The sequence below is a fragment of the Pholcus phalangioides genome, unplaced genomic scaffold (assembly GCF_987345545.1).
Source record: "Pholcus phalangioides strain wild (caught in Gottingen) unplaced genomic scaffold, Ppha-v1.0 ptg000015l_1, whole genome shotgun sequence".
Lineage (NCBI taxonomy): Eukaryota > Metazoa > Arthropoda > Arachnida > Araneae > Pholcidae > Pholcus > Pholcus phalangioides.
The window spans coordinates 16,680,990-16,707,200 of record NW_028301608.1 but is presented as its reverse complement, the minus strand read 5'-3'; the positions used below and the strand labels follow the sequence as shown (position 1 = coordinate 16,707,200).

General features: G+C 32.3%; 1 protein-coding gene across 1 annotated transcript in view; it reads left to right on the top strand.

Annotated features, from left to right (window-relative positions):
• The window catches only part of LOC149075564 (GRAM domain-containing protein 4-like), a 62,002-nt gene extending 37,163 nt beyond the window's left edge, over positions 1–24,839 (top strand). The window contains exons 12-19 of the mRNA XM_089243053.1: positions 1,692–1,735; positions 1,895–2,004; positions 2,182–2,336; positions 4,569–4,671; positions 7,481–7,571; positions 8,689–8,770; positions 10,303–10,371; positions 11,613–24,839. Coding sequence (XP_089099179.1) covers positions 1,692–1,735; positions 1,895–2,004; positions 2,182–2,336; positions 4,569–4,671; positions 7,481–7,571; positions 8,689–8,770; positions 10,303–10,371; positions 11,613–11,774 — 816 coding nt within the window. The 3' untranslated portion in view covers positions 11,775–24,839. The remainder of the gene's footprint in view (positions 1–1,691; positions 1,736–1,894; positions 2,005–2,181; positions 2,337–4,568; positions 4,672–7,480; positions 7,572–8,688; positions 8,771–10,302; positions 10,372–11,612) is intronic.
• The last annotated feature ends 1,372 nt before the right edge of the window (positions 24,840–26,211 follow it).

Below are 26,211 nucleotides of genomic sequence, written 5' to 3'. Positions count from 1 at the left end.
AGAAATTGTTTCTGTTCTAAATTTCATGAAGCTTGTCAATTCCCACATCAAAGGACACTGTTCATCACTGTTTGCAGTCCAGCAATAGACGTGTGTTTCAAAACATGTACTGGAGATCTCTTCTGAAGCAACACTACAAAGTTGACCAATTGACTTGGACCAGAATGACATGCATCGGAGGGGTGAATGATTTTCTGTTGTTTTCAGGGACTGAAAACAGTTCAATTCTAGTTGGACAGATGGCTTTACTTATTATTGACATGAATATTGCACTTTCTACAATCGTTAGCAAGAAGGATAATTTGTCATGGAATAGGGAGCATTCTTATTCAATGGAATGATTGGTATTGGTTCTTTGTGGAGTTGCCAGAAGTCCAAAGGCTATCGGAACATTCTCAAAACATCTCTACTTCCAATCAGGAAGATAATAGAGGGTAATTGTGTTAGTTGTTTCAAAAGGTCAGTGCTTCCTATTTCCACATCTACATCCACCACTGCAAAGTTTACTGATAATAAGTGGCATTAGTTGAAATGGTCGGCTATGAGCCCAGGCCTAAATCCAATAGAAAACCTTTGTGGGGAATCTATTATCACTTCATATTTATTCCCAATGTCATCAGTTTAAAGTATTATAGCATTGAAATATTGAATTTTGCGTAGTTGGTTTTCTTTTGATTCCGTTTTTCTTATACATCCAGGGTAGGCCAAAGGTCAAATCAAATTTCCACCTGGTGTGGAAAACTCTGGTGTCGCAAATAATTTCTCAGCATGCCCGATCAAGTATTTCAAATGATTTGTAGCATTGGCACAATTGTAAGCCGATCTCCCCATTAAAAAATCTTGCCGCAACAGGCCTACAACGGTAAAATCATCAAAAACATTACACTTCACTCATATTTAGAAAAATATGTGGTAGATGGCAGTCCTATAGCAAGCATTACACAGAAACAAGCTTCACGTTAGGTTCACAACACAGACACGCACATCCCAACATGTACCAATTCGTTAGAAGTTCCACAGAGGAATATGGACGTGGTACATGTGTGGTTTAGTAGTAGTGGCACAACTGTGAAATGGTAAATATTAAAATTATGTTGATGTCTATATGCTTTTAATACAGGCTAATTTTTATTTTAAAAATTTTGTTAATTCATTTCTCAAGAAAAATTCAGTTTAACTATTGGGAAATGACTACCAGAATGGGTTTCATGTATAAAAAATTTAAAATCAAAATGTGGAACAGTTGATTTGTTATTTAGGAAAAACTATTGCCTATATGCTTCTGCGGCAGACTATAAATCATGTACAGTCACTCTTAATCTTATGATTTGTATTAGTTTCGAGTATTGTCTGTCAGTTGAAATCATGTCGATGTTGGTACCATTTTGTGAATTTACGATCAGAAACAGAAAGTTGAAAAGCAGATCTAAAACTTTTTTGTTAAAAAAAATTATTGAAAAAATCTGTAATTTGCCAAGAGCGCTAAATCTTTTCGTTGTAACTTAAAAAAAAGCCTACAAGTTGAACATATGTAAGCAGAGGAAGTGGCTGAATATTTTCTTTTTGGTTTGAATTCAGCTATATCATTAAATTTAAGGATTTGATGAGTAAAATTTATTATGTCTATATAATTTTCATTGTAATGTGTCATTTTGATATTCATTTTGTGGTCATTTCTCTTGGTGTAACAGAACCAGTTGGGGTATATTTCTAACTGTTTGGAAAAAATAAAGAAGTAAGTGTCTTTGATATTGATTTTTTTTAAATAAAATATTTTTTATCAAATGAAAAGCCTTCCTTTTTAAGAATCAAACATGTTATTGATCAAATTTTAGAAATTTTTATAAATTCCTTTGAAATTCCGACTTTAATATCTTCCTATTCTTTTTAAAAGCCTGTTGCTGTGGCAACAGCCTGATGTGACAGCTCATCTTTTCTTTGTACTTTGTGGAGGTCTGATGGCTTCATGTATATTTCCAGCGGGCCAACTGTTCAGGATTGCAGGTATGTTTATTTCTAACAGCTGTGTTAATGATAAAGATAGTGATTTGATTTTGATGCTTAATTGAAATTATCATTAAAAAATTATATATTTTTGATGCTATAAATTTATTGTAAAATACAATTCTATGTTCTTGTAAAATCAGTGGAAATATTTTATGTGTATTATTCTCATTTAAGGTTTGTATTTGGGAATAAAGCTGTTCATAATAGACTACGTATTCCATCGATTTCCAAGAGTAAAAGAGAAGCATGATACAGCAGCACGCCTATGGCAAATTCTGCCAACTGATGCGCAGCTAGAAAAAAGGCATAACAGAGCAGAGCTTGACAAAGTGAGTGTGATAAAAAGAAATTTTACCTGTATGTGAAAATATTTGGCATTTGGAACAATTGAGCTTTAGTTCAGTGTTGCTCAATCTTTCACCTGAACTCAATGCCCAGTGAAATGTCTGAAACTGTTCGACAGACATACATGACATTCCTGTATTTTTGGTTGTTTTGAATACTTTCATAAATTTGCTCTGTTTTTTTTCAACGATGCTTATTTGAATTTGTCTTTTCTAAAACCTTGAATAGAGTGTTTTCATAACTTATAAATTATATTATAATTACAGCTGTAAATATAAATATTAATATTTGTCAGGTTCAACATTGTTTCAGAGCATTATACAGTCGATTTTCTTTATAATGATTCCCTTTGTTCCGTGGAAAACAGATGTTATATTGGGAGGTCGTTATATCGAACATTTTAAAAAAGTTTTTCATAAAGTTTAGCTTTTCCAGAAAATTGTATATTGTATTGATGAAATTAAAAAAATTCTTTCATTCTGTTACAGTATTACAATTAAAATGTGTAAAAAAAACCATGTTTTGAATAGATAATACAGTGTATGGGCATCTTTTTCTCAGCCACCTCGTTGGGCATTTTGCCTGTTGTGGCATTGTATTTGTATTTGTATCCATTTCTACTTACAGAAAAAAACTATATTATGGCCAAAGCCTATATTTATGTTTTACCACATATAGCAAAATAAGTTTACTTGCATCTATATTCTCCCATGATGAAATCAAGTAAAATCATGCAATAAAATTTAGAATAAGATAAAAAAAATCAATCGCATGGGAAGTGGAAGTGAACCCACCATATGAGAATGGTAAGAAGTTTCCAGCCAGTTAACCATCAGGCTTACCTTATCTTTAAACCATCTATGTTTCATACCCTTCTCCTCTGAGCATCAAATGTCAAGGTTAAACCCATTCATTTGGCCATTTCTTTGGGGAAAAAATTGGGGGGGGGGGGTGTTAGAGTTCGGTCATTGTAATGGATTGAACGATATTTACCAGTTAATATATTGGATGAAAAATAACGGCAGAAATGGGAAAATATTTGTGCCCTGCTGTACTGATCGTTATAATGGAATGGTCATTATAACAAGCCTCGACCGTACTTCAATTCCCTATAATTTCCAGCAGTTTTTCATTTCCTGTAGTTCAAGGCATCAATGTAAGCCAATCTCCTCATTAAAAAGTCTCACCACAGAGAGCAACAGGCCTACAACTATACAAAAATCAATCCTTACTCTTCACTTGTAGTTGATGGCAGTACTAAAAAATTCATGCATGTCACTAAATACTTGTTGAAACTGTTAGGTACACTTGCTCGCACTTCGGCGCAACTCATTCAGTTGTTAATTACCCAATGGCAATAGACCAGAGTTGTGCTTGGTTTGAAAGAAAGCCCTTCATCTTCCATTAAATTGGTAATTATTCTGCAATTTTAACAATAATTGACTTTGGCAACTTATGTCAATATGTTTGGTGACAATTGGTGATGTCCAGTATTTTATATATTAATATTTTCCCCCCATACTTTTCTCAATGTAATATGGTCATGTAGTAATTTTAATGGATTTTTTGGTGAAATATATTTTTATTAACTGTGATTTGTCTCATCTCTATTTCTTCACACTTCAGAAATGTTAGCAGTAATTAGCACGCACAAGTTTATTATAAACTGCATTTGTTTGGCTACCATTAGTGATATCTTGTATTTAGAATTGCAACTTCTCCCACATTTTTCTCTATGAGGCTTGGTGAATCTAAGTATAAAATATTTTTTTATTTGAACCTAGATAATTATTAATATCTATCTATATCTACTACTATATACTACTAATATCAATTACAACAACTGAATACTTTTTCATTTAGCTACTATCACATCAAGTCTGCCTGTGGACCACCACAGACCATAGATTACTGCTTTAATTATTCATCTATCAAATTACTTTTTATTTCAATATTTTTTGTATGAAATTGAGAATCTAGTTCAGGATTCTAGGCTTGATCATTTCCTATAAATTGGATGTAAATAAATATAAATTTAACTAAGTTTCGATTATTGTTGATTACTGTAATTCAACTTCATATTTATTTCTCAGTGGTCTTTATAAAAAATTTAAAATTCACCACAGTTATATGTGAGATGATTAAATTGCTATATTTGATGTATTTTTATAGTAAATATATTGTTTGTATTTGTATTTGTATTTATTGCCTTCCAGCTTGTTGTGAACCATGCTTCTGGCAGCTCTACTTCATTGACAACAGAAAATCAGAATTTCTGCGAGCTTTTCAATCTCCCGCCTACAGAAACTCCACTGCCATGTATGTACTAATGTTACAATTAATGAAAATTTTTATTAGGAATAAAACATATATATTCATGCAGGCATCTAATCAAAAGATTTAAACCAAATTCATCTGAACTGATTTTCAATAATTTATTGGTAATTAAAAAAAAATTTCTGGTAAGTTAAATAATTTTCAAATAATATAATAGTCAATAATAATATATAGTCAATAATAATATATAGTCAATAATAATATATAGTCAATAATAATATATAGTCAAAATAATATTCAGAGTAAAACACAATTTGTTGAACTAATTGGCAGTGTTCTATAATGTCGTTTGAAATACTATATATTTGATTTAATTTTTTTTTCTCACACTTTTCAATATTCTATAAGGTGCGTGCTAGAATCTATGATAATATTATGAAAAAAAGTAAGCATTTTCACAGCTGAGAAATGTGAGGTACATTAAATGCTGGAGCATGTTAGATTTGAGTAAACAGGGTACATTAATTATGAGTGCCTCTTGCTTTAAGTAATTAATTGTCTGCACAAAAATAATCATGTGAGACAAAGTTTCAAAAATTGAGTTTAGTTTAGCATGCATAAGATAAGGGTAGGAGGATTTCTTCAGAAATATAAAAAAATTAAACTTAATGCTCTGCAACAAAAAAGACTTCTGAATTAATTATTCAAAATTAATAAATCATGTAAATTTAATCTATGAAGGCATTTAATTAATTACTTTTTCATAAATAAAATGCTGTGGTCAGTGGGGCATCGATTATCCGAAACAATTAGGGACTGGGGGTGTTCGGATAACTGATCATTCATGGAAAAAATTGTACCAGTGTCATAGGAGCAAAATAAAGCAAAGAAAAAGGGATATTAAACATAAAACTATATACATTTTGTATTACACGTTTTACAAATAACACAGAACTTACTAGCCTAGTTTGACAAGTTCAAAATGACCATTAAAGTAGGTCTACAGTTTAGGAAAAGAAGTCCGGAATTTTCTTTTGCTTCAGAGCTGAGACTCATTATATATTTTTTTTGCGTGCCGCTAAATCTTGCAAACGTTTTAAAGACAGCAATTGTACAGTATCACATGCTTCTTGTTGTTCTAACAATTTCACAGCTGTCTTAAGGTAGTGAGTTTGCAGACTAGAACGTTTTTGGTTCACCAATGTTTCTGTTGATCAGCATCCAGATAATCAATGCTCTGCTGTGCTTCTCATGGTCTTTAATTTTGGTGATAAATAGACTGGTTCTGATGAGTGTTAATCTTTGCTTTCCCTGGAAAGCCTGGGATGATAGGCTGATAAATTTTTTTCAATGAAGTCAAGATTCGTATGATGCAACATTCTTCTTCTCTCTATAATAACCTTTTATTATAAGCCAGAGAATTCTGAATATCTTTAGGAAATGCCACAATCATTTAGTCGTTAGGATCATTTTATCCCATTGCAATTCTAATAGCATTCTCCAATATGTTTGAAAGATGTTCTTCAGTTACTGGAGACATTTATTGGTGAGCTATTGTGAATATGTATCATCTGTCAGATGATTTCAAACCTATGCATTGTTTTAAATTTTTAAGCCAAATTTTCGCTTTCCAAAATCGTGGTTGTAGTGGAAAAGAAGTGGAGCAAGGGATAGCTGTTTGAGAACATAAATCCTTTGTGTCTACTTGGAGATTCTATAAAGATATCTTGAGAAAATTATAAATGTACAGTAAAACCTCTCTTTTGCGGACACTTGCGGAACAAAAAAATTTGTCCGTATCAGAGGGGTTCCCTGTTGAAACTGTAAAATACAGTATAAGCAATAACTGAAATGGTTCTTTGTTTGCAAATGAAGGAAATTCTGGCAAAATAAGATGTTAAATAATTATGTACTTTCATGCCTTTAAACACAAGTACGGAATTAAAATTGCAAACACAAATATTATGCTGAATTTATATCTTTTGGAAAAATGGATAAATCAATGTTTGGTGGGTTTTTCCTGAATATTCCAACTCTTTCAAACATTAGCCGCATGTAGTGCTTGGACCAGTTGTTGGTCACCACTGGTGTATATTCCAGATATATCATTGGCCAAGTATCCCTAGTTAATTTTTAGTAATTTTTTACTCTATTCTTCACACACTTCATCATTGACATCAACAGATTTACCTACAATTTCTTAAATACAATGTTGGGACGCACACGAAAACTATCCAACCAATCGTACACACCTGCTTCTATGGGAAGATCTCTGTTTTCAGAAATTTTTATTTTTTCTTTCTTGATTTCAGACTTTTATGTTAACTCCCCTCTTATGTTATTCACTGTATTCAATGATATCAATTTTTACTCTTTGGAATCTCTTCTCTCAATTATAGAGAGTGATGATTACTAGAGCCGGCCATTTTAAATAGTGTGAACTCATGTAAAATATACGAATAAAACCAGAAAACTGTCATCAGAATTGCCAAACATTAACAAACTTCAAGCCAAAATTTCATTGAAAAGTAGACAAAAATTGTATCAAATATTATAAATTGTGCTGCCATCTAGTGAACATAATTTGAACCGAAATTGTAACTACAGATGTTTTAGTTCAGTGGAACAATTGATGAAAATGGTGTCCGCAACTGTATTTGAGGGTGACTGTTAAGCAAGGGTTCGAAATACTTTTTGCTGAGATATTTCCATTTGGCCTATAAACAGGGGTGTCCGCATCTGAGGGATGTATGTGATGCAAAAAAGTTTTCGAACAAAATTTTCTTTTTAGTAATAATTTTCATCATTAGTTTCTATAAATATGATTTAAAATTTTAATGCTCATTTACAGCTTGGCATGCTGGAAGAAGATGTACACTAATAAATAAGGATAAATCTCTCACAGCAGCTTTCAAAAATGGTCGCCTATATTTGACAAACAGGTTAGTGCAAGAAAATTTTTTTAAACTGAAGAGCATTTGAATAATGAATTTAATAAAAAAAGAAAAAATTTCTATTCATTTCAATGTGTCAAACATATATATAACTGGCACGCCTCGAGGATCGATCCTCTCCCCTCTATTATTTCTAATTTATATTAATGACATACTATTATCAATCAATTGCTCCATCAGACTTTTCGCTGATGATTACATTATTTATCAAAGAATTTACAGCAGATCCTACCAAGATTCTCTCTAGCACAACCTTAACACTATATTCGAATGGTAACTACCCCTAAACATCTGCAAAACAGTCTTCATGTAACTTACCCGTAAAAGATCTCCCCTCGAATTCCCTTACTCAATTAATAATTCTTTAATCACAGAGGTTTCCCATTACAAACACCTGGGTGTGATAATTTCTGCCGACTTTCTATGGAACCTTCACACACATTATATATTTCAAAAATGCCTTCAAAAACTTTTTCCTCTGTCGTAACCTCAAATATATTTCACTCGCCACCTTCGACATCTATGCTTCCAAACTTATATCCTTCCTGTCCTCTCCTATGCCTGCGAAATTTAGGATCCCTATACATAAAGCAATAGAGACAAGATGGAATCTATCCAAAATAAATTTATCCGCTTTATTTTAAACTGCTAGTCTTCCTCTGTTTCCATCACACAGCTCAAATGCCCCCCCCCCCAACTTAATATTCTCTCACTTACTTCCCGTAGATATATCGCTCGCCTATCATTACTTTTCAAATTTTTCCAATGGACTCAATCACTCCCAAAAATTTAAATTTTTTTTTGCATCCACAGATTGCTTCAAATTTAGTTCCTCCCTTCCCCCGTACAATTATTGATTGGAACAACCTCCCATCAAATTCTGTACTTCAATTTCTAATTTCGTATGTAGCATAAATCGCCTATGTCAAATCCCATCACCACACCCTCTTGTATAGGCTTTGGCCAAACAATATTATATAAATAAACTAAATAAATAACTCAATGTTCATTCAATATTATTTCTATTCAAAATATTAACTTGAAAAAAGCTGACAAAATTTATTAAATTTTTTTTTCAAATAAATTTTATTTTTGGTATTTTTAGCTTTCTCTGCTTTGAGAGATCAAAATCCTCGACACCAAAGAATCTTGTCTTAGCATTGAGAAATATCAGCAAAGTCGAAAAGGTATGTTTCTGATTAAAACATTCTTGGATTATTTATCTATCATTTCATTCCAACTTCAGAAGTAAATCCACTTACAGTTGGAGGGGGAAAAAAAGTGTGCACAAAAAATCATGAAACTAGTATGAATAAAAATGAATAAAATAAATATATAAACAATACTGTGAATGAAAACAATAATAAAAATGATAAAAGTCTATAAAAATAAATTAATAATATGAGAATACACAGAATTATAAAACTTGCAAAATCTTCAGGAGACAATATATTGCTCCAAAACAGTGTCTCTACAAAAAGTTAATTACAGTTATACTGGGATATGCAAAAATCAATATTGTTTAAAATTTAGCTACAATCAATTTTATTAAGTTAAAATGTTTGGTGAACACTATTGATATCCTGAATTTGTGGGTTCATACCCTTCATTTTTCAAAATCTCTCAATCAAAGGTGAGGAGTTATAACGTCAAAACATGTATAATCAAATGGTAATCAAAGCTAATAGATAACTGGCTAATTATATTAATTGATAATAAGTATTTAATGTTAAATAGCATAAGCTAGTGATAATTAAAAAACAGATTTGTGAAAATGCATTTTAGCTCAATCACTGGTGGAACAAAATGAACTTTTACTGATTGGTTTTGCTAATGTGTAGTAAAAGCTTAAACTGAGAATGTTTGAGCATTTTTCAGATCATTACTAGTTTGCTTTAGTAAATTATAGGTTTTACGAGTCTTTGAGATTCCCCAGAGGAATATTTACAAGGTGCATGTGCAGTGTAGTAGTAGTCTTTGGGCTTTTATCGTAACATATTCTACTTGTAATGTTTATTTTTTTTATTCAAATCAAGTTCGTTTTTATTTTCTGCTATTTGTGTTGCAAAAATGTGATTATTTTATAATTATGATTATTCAAATAATTTTGTGTGTGTGTCATGCACAGTAGTACAGGGTAGGCAAAAAGTCCATAGAAACTTTAAAAATAAATAAAAACCGAAAAAATAACCGAAATAAAAAACGGTTTGCATTGCTAGGTCACAGGAATTTTTTTGTCTGAAAAATAACTAAAAAAACGCCACCGGCAGGTGGCGCTGGTACAAGCAAATTTGGTGGGAAATATGTAAATGAGATGATATTAGAAATTGTTCTTAATCCACAACCAGTTCACCGTTGTAAACTGTGTGCGTGGACCTGCTGTACTCTGCTGTTGCTGGATTTGTGACTTGCCTGCAATGTGTTGTCCTCTGTGGTGATGGTCATGTGAAAAACACATATTGCTGTAATAAACGATTTAGAGGCATTCTGTTCATTATTTGTGTATTTTTTCTTTGACAGCACCGCCTATCGCCTGTTTTTTTGGTTATTTTTTTCCTGTCTTAGAAAAATCCTGTGACCTAGCAATACTAACCCTGCAAACTGTTTTTTATTTCGGTTATTTTTCTGATTTTTATGAATTTTTAAAGTTTCTACAGACTTTTTGCCTACCCTGTATATTATTTATAGCATATAAATATATTAAAATGTATTTGCAAAGGCTAAACCCTATCCATGGCTGCCAGGTGGAGGAATGGCTATTGAAATTACCATGGATAAAACTGATAAGGTAAATAAATTTATTGAGAAATTTTTTTTGGTAAAATAGTGTACTAAACTTGTTTATTCTGTGCATTTAAATGTTGCATCAAAATTACAAAACATTCGAAAGGAAACGCTCACTTTTGCGCCCACCTCAAATGATTGGAATGATACACAGCGAAAGTCCATTATAATGAAAGTTGACAATCATGGAGAAAATTATTATAAGTGAATTAGAATTTTTTGCTCTTGTTATGAATTGTAAAAAATTGCTGTGCTATATCTGTATTGAATCATCTTTTAGAACATTTAGCTCCAATATTAACTAATGAATAGGACTCCCATTGGGAAATGGATTTTTGGTCTTGCAACAGTGATTTTCTGACTTTTTTGCTTAGAATTCTGTATTCTTAAAACAATATAGCAGACTGACTGAACAATTAAAATAAATTTTCAATTATCATATTGCTGCTCAATTCTGTGGCTATTTGAATTTGTTTAAATTTTTCTACTAATCCAAAAGTTTTTCAGCATGATTAGTTCAGCCATTCGGAAACAGCTTTAGACCACAGTTCTGGTCAAACAAGCTTGGCAGTGACCATTACATCTGTCACTGGGAGATACTAAAGTCAAATAAAATTGTCTCGTATCCCATGTGTATATTGTATACTGAGAAATCTCAAAAATATGAAAGGGGTAAAAATATAATGTTTCCTAGTCCATTCTTTGTTAGAAATACCCCAGAGTCATGTTTATGAGAAGCATGTGTGATGATGTGATATTAATTCATCATTTTAGTTCAATTCCTCAAAGGAAAGAAAGAAAAACTCACCTTTACAGAAAATTTTGTTGATTTTATAACAAAGCTTCATTATTTCCAGCTCGCTATAACAGAATATTTTTCGTATCTTTAGCATTAGTTATTTGACAATGGCTTGCAAATAATTTGTTACAAGCCCTACTAGTTATAGCAGACTTTACTGTGTTTTGAGATTCAAACCAATCATCAAAGAAGCCTCCAGTGTGTTTCCTTCTTGATTCAAATGAACAAGATATTCGGTTCACTTGTTGAGGAACTCTGATACAAAAGCTTGGATTTACCTGATTTTTGTATCAATCAAAAAAAATTTTAACTTATTGCAGGATGACCATTCATCCAAACATCCAAATGAAATAGAGTTACCTGCTTGTTTCAGAAAATCTTAATTGTTATAAACATTATTTGTTGATAATTATTGTTGGTTAAGTTTGGTTTTTTGATTTTCCCAGACGTATATATTTGGAGCGATACTGAACAGAGATGAGACTCTGGAGAGCATAATTGAAACAGGTAGTAAAGCTGGATTGATATGGGCAACACAGATGTATGAAGCGGAAGATGCAGCTGCTACTCCTGCCATTTCAGCTGCCAACAAGAAACAGGTTTTGTAACCAGATTGAATAGGTTTATGCCATCTATTATCTTAGGGATCAACCATGGAGGAGGAAAATAATTATATAGTGATTGTGATAATATATAAAGGGAAAAAAGTAAAAAAAATTATCTGTTTTTCTTTATAAATGTTGAAAACTTATTGCATTTAATAAGTCACTATCAAATGAGAAGTTTCGAAAGATTTATATATCAGTTATATATTAGTATGTTTTGTAGCTTAAATACAGTATATCTTATTTTTTTTCAATCCTGTGTGAATTCTGACTCATCGTTTGAAGAATTATGAATAGCGATGATGTTCAGTAACAAGCCAATAATATTTGGATGTTACTAGGGATTTGTTTGTCAAATTGGTACATGGAGAAATTGTTTCTGCAAACATAGCTTCTTGAAGTGAAATTCTATGTTATTTGTTTTAGCGGTTAGATTATCAAGTTACCATAATTATTATAAAGTTCTAGATTGTTTAGCTACTCATTTGCTGATTAAATTCTAGGTGTCTCAGCAAAGAGCCCTTCAAATTTGATTGTAATATCTCGTATAATGACAAAGAATTCAAGATACAATTTCTTAAATAATTCAGTTGTTTTGCTGTAGGATTTCATATCTTTAATTTAAGAGCATTATGTTCTCATATTCATAATCGTTAGAGAAAGTGAGCAAAAATTGTAACTCAGAGTAGATAAGAGAAAATTGGTTATAGGGTTATATATATGTGAGGTAACATGATTGATAACAATTTAGAGTAGGTTTTTTTAACAAATTTCAGTATGGCTAATTTTTATGTCATGAAATCAGACCTGTTTTTTTTAAATCTCTTCTACAGATCTAAAATTAAATTTCTCTTATGAGAAAAAAAATTAATGAGTATGGGAAGGAAGAAAAAAAAATTGTTTTAAAATTTGTGAATTTTTTGATGTGGAAAATCATTTTCATGTTTTTAAATAGTGGTTGGCATGTGCATATGGAAGCTTTTGTATTTTGTGGCAATTTTTTTAGTGATTGCTTAGTAATTGAAGAATATTAATTATAACCATATGTTTGTTTTACAGAAATTGAAATTATTAAATTTTCAGATGGGAGCTGTAATAATTATAATGAGTTTAAATGGTTAATTTAGTGGCATCATTATTATTCCTCTCTTGAAACATTGTTAGTAAATGAACATAATATAAACTAATGCATGCTGGAAAAGAGCATAGAATTCTAGAATTAACGAACATGAGGTTTAAATAATTCTTTGTGACGTGAATAAATGAATACATTAAATGAAATAACATCTTAACTCTGTCTCCCCCAAATTCAACAATTTCTATGAAATATTCACAAAAATGGGCATTTCCATTTATTCTTTAAAGTTGTTTTTTTAATGATTTAAATTCAAAGGCTTTTTGTGAGAGGTTAACAAAGTAAAAAATATCATTGACTGTTTAAAACTAGTTCAACCTTTTAAGTTGCAATTAGAAATCACTAACCCCCCCCCCCCCCACCACTTGGTGTTAAAGCAATGGGCAAAATTTGCCTAGGCTTTTCCCTTACGGGACACCAAAGAATGATGATGATCCCCCCTCCTCAAAATGCCATATCTTTTGCGATGAAGCAGGCTTTTTTCCGATTTTCAGCAGGTACAAACTAAGGGGTATAGGGAAAAGTTTTCCATTGGGAATTACAAATTATCTAGAAGCCATCTGAATCCATCTGAAATTTGTAAATCAACTTTACAAATTGTCTAGGCTTGTCAGTGCTATAATAAGAGGTTTTTACGAAGACGAGTTATCTCGTCAGTGTTGCTTAAACTGTTAACGACTGGAAGTACTGTTATGGAGAAAAGTTCTCAAGCTGCTGATATATTTTTCAGTTCATAAATCAAGACTTTTTATTTTACTTAAAAGATTGTCTCAAAACCTTTATTGAGATTTGCTTTGTGCTTAAAAAATTTCTCTTAATAAAACGGTTATTTAAATTTAAAAAAAACAAGTTTAAATAATAATTTAATAACTTCAGAAAATAACTTTTGCATACATAAATGAGTTTATTTTTAAATATTGTTGTTCATGCATGTATGCTGCCATGAAACTTTGAAAAATATATTAAAGGATGAAATTTCTAAATAAAATTTTCAAGCATTTGATCAAAAAATAATAATTTTATGAAATTGTCAGAAAAAAAAATTATCCTATTTAAAAAAAAATCCTAGTAAAATTTTTCACGTTGTGCCAATTTTGAAAATTTATCTGATGCAACTTGCAAATATTCTGGTGGTTGTTGCAGTATAGCATCCGATTAACTGGGAGGATAGATTCTAGGTAATGTCAGATAACAAGATCCTCAGTTAATAGACATGATCCCTAGAAGTGTGAAACTAAGAGTCTGCCGATCACAGGTAAATTTATTTACAAACTAATAAAAATCAAACTTTGGTATATGATGATAATTGTAAGAATTATGTAAAATATTTTCAAATCACCAGTTTGTGAAAGTGATTGTATGCGTGACTGATTGACCTTGATTTGGCCCTGTGAATCATTTAATCAAGGTTCTTATTGTATTTTGTTTTATTTCTAATTCAAATTCTTACATTTAAAAAATAATGTTTCTGTCTGTATATTGAGGTGAAAATTTGAGGGCACATTTTACCTCTAAATTTTTCAGTTCAGTCATGAATATCTAAGAATAGTTACCTGCAACATTTTTCAGTTATGGGTACTTGAAAAAATGAAAACTGAAGCCTTATTATATTTATATAGAAAAAAAGTGATGCGCAAGGTGAATGGTGACTTTAGAAAAGTGCGTATACAGTAACGAAATGCCTATATTTCAACATTTTCCAAAAGGGAAAAATCGTTTCATATCTTTCTGCTGAAAATGAAATGCACAATGGGAGCTTTTTTTTATCCCATTATTTGTAAAGGATAACTGCAAAAAAAAAAAAAAAATTAAAAAATTATTGCAGTTGTTGTAACACATTTGTATCTGCTGATTTACTGGAAACAAATTTTTCGAGTGGGAATATTTGTAGAAAACCAATTTTTTCACTGAAAGTTTTTACTGTATAAGATTTGAACTTTGAAGCTATAATTATTCATGGCGAGTGCACAATATGATTCATTCAACAACTGTCATTTATGAAACATTATATATATATATATATATATGTATGTATTCTAACGAAAATTGTTTTAAAAAGAAGACATTCTGCATGTTTACAGTATTGTATATATACAGCACCTTGTTGATTGAGTTTTTAGAATGCGTTTTCAACATTTCCTACTTATTTCAATCACTTCTTATTGTGAAATTTATTTATTATCAGTTGTTCCATAATTTTGTGATATCATCATATACTTATTCTATGTAACACATTTTATCAATTTTCATTGAGTCAAAATTTTCTGTCATGGAAAATCACAGGGCTAAAAGCTGAATATCAATGTTAAGATTGTAACTGTTTAAAAATAATTAATTAATGCTGCATGCAATCAATCAAAGTGTTGACTATACAAAACTTTTTGTAATAATAATTATTGTCGTGGTGAATATTTTTTTGTCTTAATGATGAGAAAATATGGGATTCTGCTAATTGTACTAAAGATTTTTGATTTTTTGAAAAACTGCAGTTAAAGTTTTGAGATCTGGCCAAGCTGCCATAAAAATAATTTTTATCTTTAAAAAAATATCATTTTTGTGCTATCATATGGCGAACGTGTTGCCGATATGGATTGACTGGTATTGTTTAGGTGGCAGCCAGGGAAATAGAACATTTTTGCAATAAAGTAATCGTCCATTGATATGCCTATGGAATAGCATGTACTGTGAAACTTTTATGTTTTTGATGAATGTCCCTATACTAGAATATATTTTAGATTTTTTTATATTTAAACTTGCATAGTGTTTATCTTATCATGAGAAATGTACAGTGCATCAGCTTTAGTGCATGAATGTCAATGTGCTGGAGTATGTTAATGTTCTTCATCGAAAAAAAAAGTCCCCAGTGTGATATTTGTATCCTGTGATACATGTTTTACATGCTGTGTGTGTGCGTGTGAATCCTGAGGTGTCTTAGCAAACATTTTTTTACCAGCATATGAACAAGAGATTTTGGTAAAAATTTCAATCGGAATATACTCATAAATGCAGCTGTAAAAAAAAATAAGTTCTGAGGCTAGCTCCGTTCCAGAACATATCTGTATGGCAGACAAAATGCAGGATAATTCAGAAAAAATCATCTGATTTCGAAATATATTTTTTAAATTAATGACAGGGATAATTAATAATTTATACATGGATATAAAGGGAAAATATGAGGGGAAGAGTTTTTAATAAATGTTCAATATGACTTTCTTCAGTCACATTCAATGTTTTCCAGAAATAAAACTTTGGAGAATAATTTCATTTTTCGCCAAAATTTCAAGGGCTATTTTCATAAAAATGGGGTTTTTTTATCAGTGAAAAAGAACTCCTGTACGAAATTCGGAGGAGTAAAATTGAATTTTTATGGATATTGGCAAACACTGGTCACGCATAATATCAAAACAATATGAAAAATCTTTCAAAACATTCTTGTGGAAGTCAAATGCAAAAATTATCTGCCTCTAGTTTTTTTGCATGTGAAGGTAGAATTTCAGTCATTTTAGCTCATCATTATTGAAAATAAATCATTGAAAATTATGCAGTTTCCTGTATGTATTGTTAAATAGTACAGCAGTTTCCTGTGTACTGTTTCAACACACCAAACAGTAAGCTGAGGAACATGCTAAATAGATTACGGTTAGCTGACATTATGCAAATGAAAGAGCACAGCAAGCTTTCTGCTAACTAGACACCATTTCATTTCTTTGTCAAAAAGCTTCATAAACGACACACTAGCATCATTGTTCATGATCTAAAACGCAGATATTTTTCTTTTATATTCATGTATGACTTATCATTCTGTGTTTTTAATTTGAAAAATATATTCAATTTTGAAAATGGATTTTTATTTATGATGCATGTGTGAAGGCGTGTTTCCACATATCTTATTTTTCTTAGGCCTGGTTATAGAAATGGAAGTATTTTTCCTGCTGTATTTCTGTTTAGTGTTTGGAGATGCTCCCTCTGTACATTTTTTGACTTCATTGTGGTTTTTTGTATCTAACTAACAATGCAGTGGTGTCATATGCATCAAGTTCAGACCCGAAGGTTTTATTTTTGATGATATTGCAATTTTGGCAGTTTGCTGTATTGCATAGAATGTGTACAATCACAACAACAAGATGGTATAATTCGTAGGTACCAGAAAAAATTTTTAAGAGCCAAAAATAAGTTTTTCCAAAGAAAAACAGGTTCAAAATAATGTTTCTTTAAACTTTTCCAGCATATAGTGCCCGTTGAAAGATGCGCTGATAGGAATTCTAAAAACTTTGCATTGTCCTGACTCTAATTTAGTAACCACGTATGGGGTCATTCAAGTATTACGTCAGCATCGATGGGGGGGGGGGGAAGGAGTTGGTTTTCAATTTACTTACTTATGGATAACAAAGGCGGAGGGGGGTTTGGAATACTTATGGTTGTCTTATTCTAAGTATGGATAGCTTCTCGATTTACCCCAACATGTTTATTGTATTTCTTTTTAAATGTGTCAATTGTGTTAGAATTTACTACTTCCGGGGGTAAGCTATTCCATTTATTAACTACCCTATTGGAGAAAAATTACAACCTAGATTGTCCCTTACCAATCGATACTGGTGTCCCCTTTTCAACGTAGTTGATTGACTTGCGTATTAATAATTCATGATCCATTTGTTCACCCTTGATGCAATTTGTAGATTTGCCTCTCATAACGTTTTCATTTCATTAAATAAATGAAAACATACAAATAACAATGGCTGCCTGGCAGTTCATTGGTTAGGGGAACTAGCCTGTGACTGTGCAGGTCTGGGTTTGAATCCCGGTTTGGGCATGGATGTTTACTAACATTAACAAGTTCCCTGGGTGGATCATGCTGATCCCTTGGGAACACTGGAGAATCACATTATCAAAAAATATATATATATATATATAATTAACATTTTAATCTATACATATTTGTAGATTCTCTTGATGACAGTCATAAAGGCATGTTCTGGTATGTCGGGGCTAGTTATGGAATCTGTTTTGTACTCATACGTAATATAAATGTATTAGCAATATTTGGCATCATGTTTTTATTAAGTTTAAGAACTTATTCATTTTCTGTAATCGTTGAATAGCATAATTGGTTTCAATCAAACCCATTCAATTTAGCTGTTAAAAAGATATGGGTAATTTTTCTCTGATGTAAAAATCTCAATTTTCTCTTAGAGGACAAATCTGCATTTTTTAATTTGCTATGTGATTTTTTTTTATGCCGCTAATGTTCTTTTTTTTCATATTTCAATGCATTTAATTTTTTGTAGTTATTTTTTTATATATATTTTAGTTATGCATTCTGCATCTCTAGTCTTGTATAGTATCTATGTGTATTTTACTATGAAATTTATATTGGATATGTGCATATTTTCATGCTTTTTTTGCCAAGGTTTTGTATTATTTTTTTTAGATAGTTTTATGATGTAGATTTTTTCCCTGTTTTTGAAGGAGAAAATTTTTAGAACATGAATTTTGGATCCAAATTTTTCCAATTATGCATATTTATTTTTTGTTGCACAATATACATTTGTTAATTAATTTTTTTTGTTCTTTTGTCAGTTTTTATTCAGTAGATTTTTGTTTGCACAAGTTTTTATTCCCCCCCCCCCCCAAATTGATAGGTATCTGAGCGTGCTCTAGTTTTATCAAGATTTGTTCTGAAGGTTTTTAAAATTTATTCAAATGTAATTTTTTTGTCTCCATGCAGGCATGGCCATATAAATGCTTGAATATGTGTGTGTCAATCAATGAACTTCGTCAATCTTTTTTGGAAGTACAAATTTTTTTTTCATCAACACTGTTTTCAATCTTGATCATGTTTGTTAATTTTCTGATTGTTATTATGAGAGTACAGCTGTTACAGAATTTAATTTCGTACATTATTTTTTTCTGTATTATTTTTGTTCCATATTTTTATGCTCATTGCTGAAAATAGGTGATGATTATGGCTCCATTGCATAGAAAAGAAAGTTTTTTAATTTGCATTCATATAAGTGGAATGGGTTTTAATAGATTTGATACCTTTTGTAGAAATGGTCTGTTGCGTCCAACATGATTTGGTTGCCTTTTCAAACATTCAAAACATTTTTCTATCATATTACTAATACTGTGTTACTAATTATTTATTTTATTAAGGAAACAATCTATTTGTGTATGTGCAGTGGTATCTTGATATAGTTAGTGTCTCTTTTGGAGTAAACTTGAGTTACTAGAAAAATTCACTGTGAGTGAATGTTAAACCTTTTAACTGCCCGATTATCTCTGAGCGACCTGTGATATTTAAAAAAATAATAATCATATTAATTTTTTAGAAATTATATGCTGCAATTCATAGAAAAATTTATTTCTCAAAATATATATTATGAACTAATTTTTTTTCATAAACTAAGAAAATAATGAGCCTGAAAAGCTAAAATGGAATTTTCTGTGCAGTTGAAGGGTTAAACTCTGAAAAAATAGTCAGCAATATGCCTCTCCATGCTGTAAAGTAAAGGTTCTCCCCCCCCGTTTTCTGTCTTTTTCAGCATCAGGAATCGCTGCTGTGCAGTCCTGTGAGTATTGCTGTGGACTTGCATTGCAAGGATTCAGGTTCATACTCCATTGGCAGTTGGCTCCAGTTTGCTTTTTGTAGTTTTCCTACTTTGAGGCATGAATGCGAGTCGATCTCCCGTTTGAAAAAAGTCTGTTCACAGAGAGCAAGCAGACCTTTAACGCTATACTTGCATTACAAAAATTCTGCCACCTGGCTATTTTTACTTCTAATATTGAATATAGATGGCAGTATCATCAGAACATGATGCATGTGTAATTCGGACAACATTAATATTTTTGAGCCACACATGAACACACACACACACAATATATTCCGGCATGTACTAAACATTAAAAATTCCTCAGGTCGTCGCGTGTGTTTATTCAGTTAAGCAGCATCAGGAATCACCGAAGCAAATATAGCAGGTTACTGAACTCATTTATGAGCAATGGGTGCAATTTAAGAGATAATTATCCCCTATGAAGTTTATAAGGAAAAGTCATAATAAACTGATTAAAAATTCTAAGGCTTAGGCACTTCAAACAAGTCAGGGCAGACAGCTCTGAGCACTGTATATGCAGTGATGGTAAAAACTATAAGGCTAGGGCAAAACAGTTTGTCAAGATAAAGCAAATATCAAAATTTTTGACAATATTTTCAGATAAGAATATAATGAGAAATGATACTAAAAAATTTCTTTGAAAATTCTGCTTTTTTTCTTGCCATTTTTTTACCTGCTCCCATTATTGTTTTTTTTTTTTTGTCTAAATACTTTCACTTCTATGAAAATTTTGTGAGTATGGAGTTCAAATATTCAATGGGATCTTCATTATTGCATATAGAAACATTTGATTTGAGATGAGGATTCAGGAAGTAGAGGTACCACTGCATACATTTCTTCTGCCACTGTTTCAAAATGCAACCAATTTTTTTCAGATTTCAGCCAAAATCTTCACCTATTGCCATTTGCTGTTACAGAGGGTGATCTCGGAAAATCATATTTCAATTTCATAATTTGAACTTACCAGTTGGTAAAAATTTTGATTCACCAAGATATGATTAGCGTGAGTGACTGCAGACATGGCACCATATTTTCAAATTGCACTTGTGATGAGTACTAAGGAGAAAAATTCCCTCAATATTTTCTTCTAACAAAATAATGGATCATTGAGTCATGCTCATCATTGGTCTCAAAGATTCACTGTCACCTTTGAGAACACTTGAAGGACTTGGTTGGAATTCAGGTCTTTAATTGAATTAATAATAAATTTTAAATGAAGATTAATGCCTTGAATTGTGGAAGGAAACTTTGAGGGAGGGGATGGTAAATTTAGCAAAACACTGCCAAAATTGTTTTATTTGAATATCAGTATTTTAATAAAACAAATCGGTCTAGTATCTGTTGAAGGAAATTTGATATGGAATAAATATATGGTTTCTTTTTTTATTAGTACCGTAGAACCTCGATAACTCAATAAGCAGATAACTTGACATTTATTATTATTATGATTTGCATAATACTAAATTCAATGGGGGAGAAACCTGTTTAACTTGACACAAGATAGCTAAATCCTGCTTAAGTTGACTACAATTCGTAATGTGCTATCTCGATTAGTTTTCTGAAATTGCCCATTAATAAATTTTCACAACATTTCTGTCGCATATTTCAACAATTCTTCATTTCATTGTTTTTTGTCATTTGTTGGTTGAAAATACTTCCTTGCACTTTGGTAGTAGGGTCACTTTATAGTTTTTGGAACCTGGAAACTCGATCTGTAGACTAGAAAGTCACAAATAAGTGCAGATGACATCTGGAATTTTTGAGCGAGAAATGCTTAAACTAAAAAAAGGGGGTTTTTTTTTCAAAATTTTGAAGTTAAAAAAAACGAACTAATTCTGACTAACTTGTTTGGCAATTGGTCTGCTCATTTGCAAATAACCGATATTTTGATACACTTATACTTTTTCCCACCATGATTCTGGATTATTTGGAAACTTTTCGTAGAAAATTACAGATAATTTTTATTTATTAATTTATAGATTATGGAATGGAAATTGTTCAACTATGTATATATGTATTTAAATACATGTACACGACATAAATAATATTTAAAATTGTGAGGGAAAGATCAAATAAAACCTCTCTATCTGGACATCCGCTTCAGTCGACATGTTCATAACTAGTTTTGGGGTGTTAAGTTATTGAGGCTCTACTGTATAACTTCCAGAAGTTTTGTTATAACAATTAGATTTTTTTTTTATGTCTGTGCTGTTTCTTTAGATTAGGGAAGAGGTTTCTGAGCTTATTGATGTAATGACTGGTGTATGATTCTAAAATCCTCCCATGCCTTCCTCAAAATTTGCATCTGGGGGATTCCAAATACAAGAACAACAGAATTTTATAAACTATTCAGTACTACTTCATTAGAAATGGGTAATTGGGAGGCAAGTGCAAATTTTGGAATTGACGAATTATTTAATTTTTTTTCCAGTTTTCTATTTCAAATTTTGACACTATTTTGATTGAGCATCAACAAGTTGCGATCAGAACCAGTGAATTTCTGTAAAGACCAAAACCAGTGAATGACCATCACTTCTCCAAAAACGCAGCAAACAATAATAATGCTTATTCTGAAAATATATCCTGAATCATCTTGTAAGCATTTTGTATGTTATAAAGAACTGGTGCATTATTATTTCTGATTCACATTGTGTCTGATCTGGGAAAAAAATCAACAGCATGAGATCATAGAGAAAGATTGTTACCTCAGGGAGTCCCCCACCCGGGAGTTAACACACCAACCTCTCAGCAAGATATGTAAGAAAAGGCAAAATGTGTAATGCTGCTGTTTGGAATACGGCAATAAACTGTAGGTGCCGGTCTACAGGCTCTCGTGTGCAGAAAACGATTGTGGTGCAACAAAAATGATCAAATGGAAAAAAAATACTTTTTTTATTCACATCCCATATGTAAGTTTTCTTTTTGTGTGCATTACTTTCCACTATGGAAAAAGGATTTCTGCGCTTGCTCTTCAAGTTATAATTTTATATCAGAATATCCCTTTGGCTAACCCCTACTAAAGAATTCTGTACATTAATTTTCTGTATAAATGATTTTCATCGGATCACCCTCTTGTTTTAAAAAATAAGAGCTTACCAGGCTGTTTCATTGTGGTCTTCAGATATCAACTCGTCGTCAGATATCTTCAGAGACAGTTACCTTTAGAATAATCTTCACATCTCTGAAGATGTCTGCCACAGCTGTGGGTGGTGAATGTTAGAAGTTAACAGAAGACTCCGGTTTCTAACAGCTACTTAAGGTCTTATTTTTCATAAGATGCAACCACAAAAGTCTACATCAACACCCTTATATTTATTTTGTATATAAATTTTCGTATCATTAACTTTTATAAATAATGCAGTAACCCCTTGTTATATCGTGCATGTCGCATATCAGAAAAGGGAACAAAGGAACAAAGAAAAGGGTCAATATACTGAAGGCATAGCTGATGACTTCATTTAGGCCAGAGGGTGCGCAACCTTTTCAGTCTGTGGGCCACCACTGAAGCGCAAATGCAAGCCAGTCTCCACAGAGAGCAGGCAGACCTACAACACGATACTAACATAACATGAAAATTCAAGCATTTCCATGTTTACTTCAGGAAATGTAAAACAGATGGCAGCGTGAACACAAAACAAGCACAACTCTGCAACATAGACCACACATTCAATCAGAACACACATTCTGGCATGTGCCGATTCGTTAGAAATTTTGAAGAGGAATTTGTGTAAGGTGCATGTACAGTTAAATAGTAGTAATAGTTTGCGGGCCAGATATGCGGTATTTCTGCCTGTCGCGGGCCAGAAACTTGTATATATATAGGATGACCATACATCCTGCATTTAAGTCATCACAGCATTTTCTTAGAATGTCCAGTTCCCCCCCCCCCCCATTTTCAACAAAGCTCACTTGATTTTTTTTTTTTTTAATTTTCCCAACTTTGAGGTGCAAATGCGAGCCGATCTCCCCGTTAAAAAGTCTCGCCACAGAGAGCAGCAGTCCTACAAACAGTACAAATATTCAGTAACTACACATCACTCACTTCACTTCTGAGATATAGATGGCAGCACTGAAAAATCATACACAACACTTGATACATACTCAGACTGTTAGGTACACACCCTTACAATTCCGGCACAACTCGCTAGGTAGTAAATTGCCTATGGCGATAGACCTGAGTTGTGCTCAGTTGGAAAGAAAGAAAGAAAAAGATTTTTTTAAATTGAAATTTGAGACTATTTTCATGGCTTATTAAAACTAATGCTTTTGACGATATTTGTGGCTGCAATTGGTAACCTCACTTGCCTTGGATAATTATTATAATTATCAACTTGACTTGCCTTAGATAATTTTTTTAGACTGTAATTGGCAACCTTACTTTTCCAAAGATAATTTTTCCTGTAATTTGAAACTTTACTTATATATGATAAAAAAAATTTTTGTGTGATAATTGGTGATGTTTTTTTTATATGGATCTTGATTTTCCCTATTTTTATGAAGGAAATGTGGTCATCCTAGGCTTTTATTGTGCTGTGCGCATTGATCCTTCTACTGAAGCACCTTTCGTGTGGAACCTCTTGGCGGGTCACATTTGGGCTGGAGGTTGGGCACCCTTCATCTAGGCTACAATGTCCGTTGAATTTTTATCGGTGGTTCTAATAAAAGGCAAGAAATACCTGAATGTTCATTATAATGAGGAGCTGCTGTATTATAACTTTTGCCAGTTTTGCAAATGGATCGAGCATTATTTATTTTATTTATAATATTTCATGCAGTTTTCCTTTCTTTTTGACTGCATAAATCGATAAATCATGGAACAGCCATCAAATGAATCCCACTCTTGTTCCTCTTCATACCATCCACATCGTACAGATCAAATACTTTTTAATAGCACATTTAGTTGTGACATAAAAAAAAAGAAAAAAGATAGAGAGAGATATTGGATACTTTTGTTTTGTGACACCATTTTTTGCTGGAGTAAGTGAATATTTTTGTGGTAATATTTGTACATAAACGACGACAGTGTTTTAGATTTGCTGGACAAGGAAGGCAGATCTCATCTTAGCTATTTTGGAGGAGGACGTCTTTCATCTGTAATTCCCTCCCCACCTTCTGTTGTGTATTGTTGACTGTGTGCTTCTGTGTGTGTGTTACATTAAAGAAAAAAAATTATATATATATACATACAAATACACATCCAATGTATCTGCATGTACATCAGCGTATACATGTTTAATGGCTTGTGGCTATTTATTGTTGAGGTCATGTCAAGCTGTGTATTTTTCTTTTCTTTTTTCCTTTTCAATAAATTTATTTTCCATATTTTCTGTGATCTTATTTCTTGTTATTGAAGTACTACTACTAAACCGCACATGCACCGCTCGACCATATTCCTCTATAGCAGCGTTTCTTAACCTTTTTTTGCCCGTGGCCCCCTTTGAAGCACATTTTCTTCTCGTGACCCCCTGTCTTACCCAGTCTTCGACCGTCTAGAAGCAAGATCCTTTATACGTATTAAATTTATTTTTCAAGTTTTTCAGTGAATTTATACTGAATGAAAACTTTGCAAATAAGATTGGCCTCCAGACCACTGGCCTAGAATTTATTGAGCTCCCCGCTAATCTGAGTTCTATTCAGCACCGTCTCAACACCATGGGTTCCCCTAGGCAAAGTGATGCTATGGTGGTCCCATATTTAGCCGGAAATAAACAGCCTACCTATTTCCTAAATTTATTGTACTATACAAAATATCATGAGGTGAGGTCACTTATGGACACGAGACCTCCAGGCATGACCCCTCACAAGAGTGGGACTGACAGAGCTGCAGCCCGGGACCTGATATGGTTTTCATCATATTTTTGTATGTGTGTTTTTCACAGTATAAATTTAATATAGAGACTAGCTTTTTCACAGAACCCTGCCTGTGAAGAATTTAACTTGGGGCCTGTGAAAACCCCCATCCTTAGGGAACGTGCTCCAGAATGTAGGCGGTAAGGCCCGGATGGGTCCATGCCCTAAGACGGCCCTGGTTTTGGGTGGTTTTGTTGGATTCTGTAAGTGTATAGTCACTAATATAAAATCATTATTTCTTCGCACTTTTATTTTCCTTCTCAGTTCTCTGCAGCCCTCCAAACCACCTATCATGGTCCCTTTCTAAATTTTCTTCCGTAGCCCCCTTGTAGTATCCCAGTACCCCTAGGTGGCCATATGGCCCCCAATTGAGAACCATTGCTCTATAGAACTTCTAACGAATGAGTACATGTCTGATGGCCATATTCACCGACAGTTTAAACTGCAATCGCAGGCTAAAGGATTAGAGATAGACACGGATTGGATAAAATCCTGAATTTAACCAATCCATGTCGATCTTCAATCCTTTCACCAGCGATTGTAGTTTAAACTCTGTCGGTGAATACGACTGTAAATGTGCGTCTCCTAAAGAGCCACTTTAGTGATCTCTAAATGTTTCATGGATCCTTCAAGTGATCTAGAAATGTGTTTGGGCCGCTTAAGTATTCTCAAAGTGTGCCACGCATCATTCAAGTGATCCGTAATTATGCCGCGGATCACTTAAGTAATCTGGGAGTAACTTGAGTGATGTAGAGCCGCACTGGGGGTCGTTTAACCCTGCAATGCATGATTTTTTTATTTTGAGCTGATAATTTTTTCCATAATTAATGAAGCTTATAGAAAG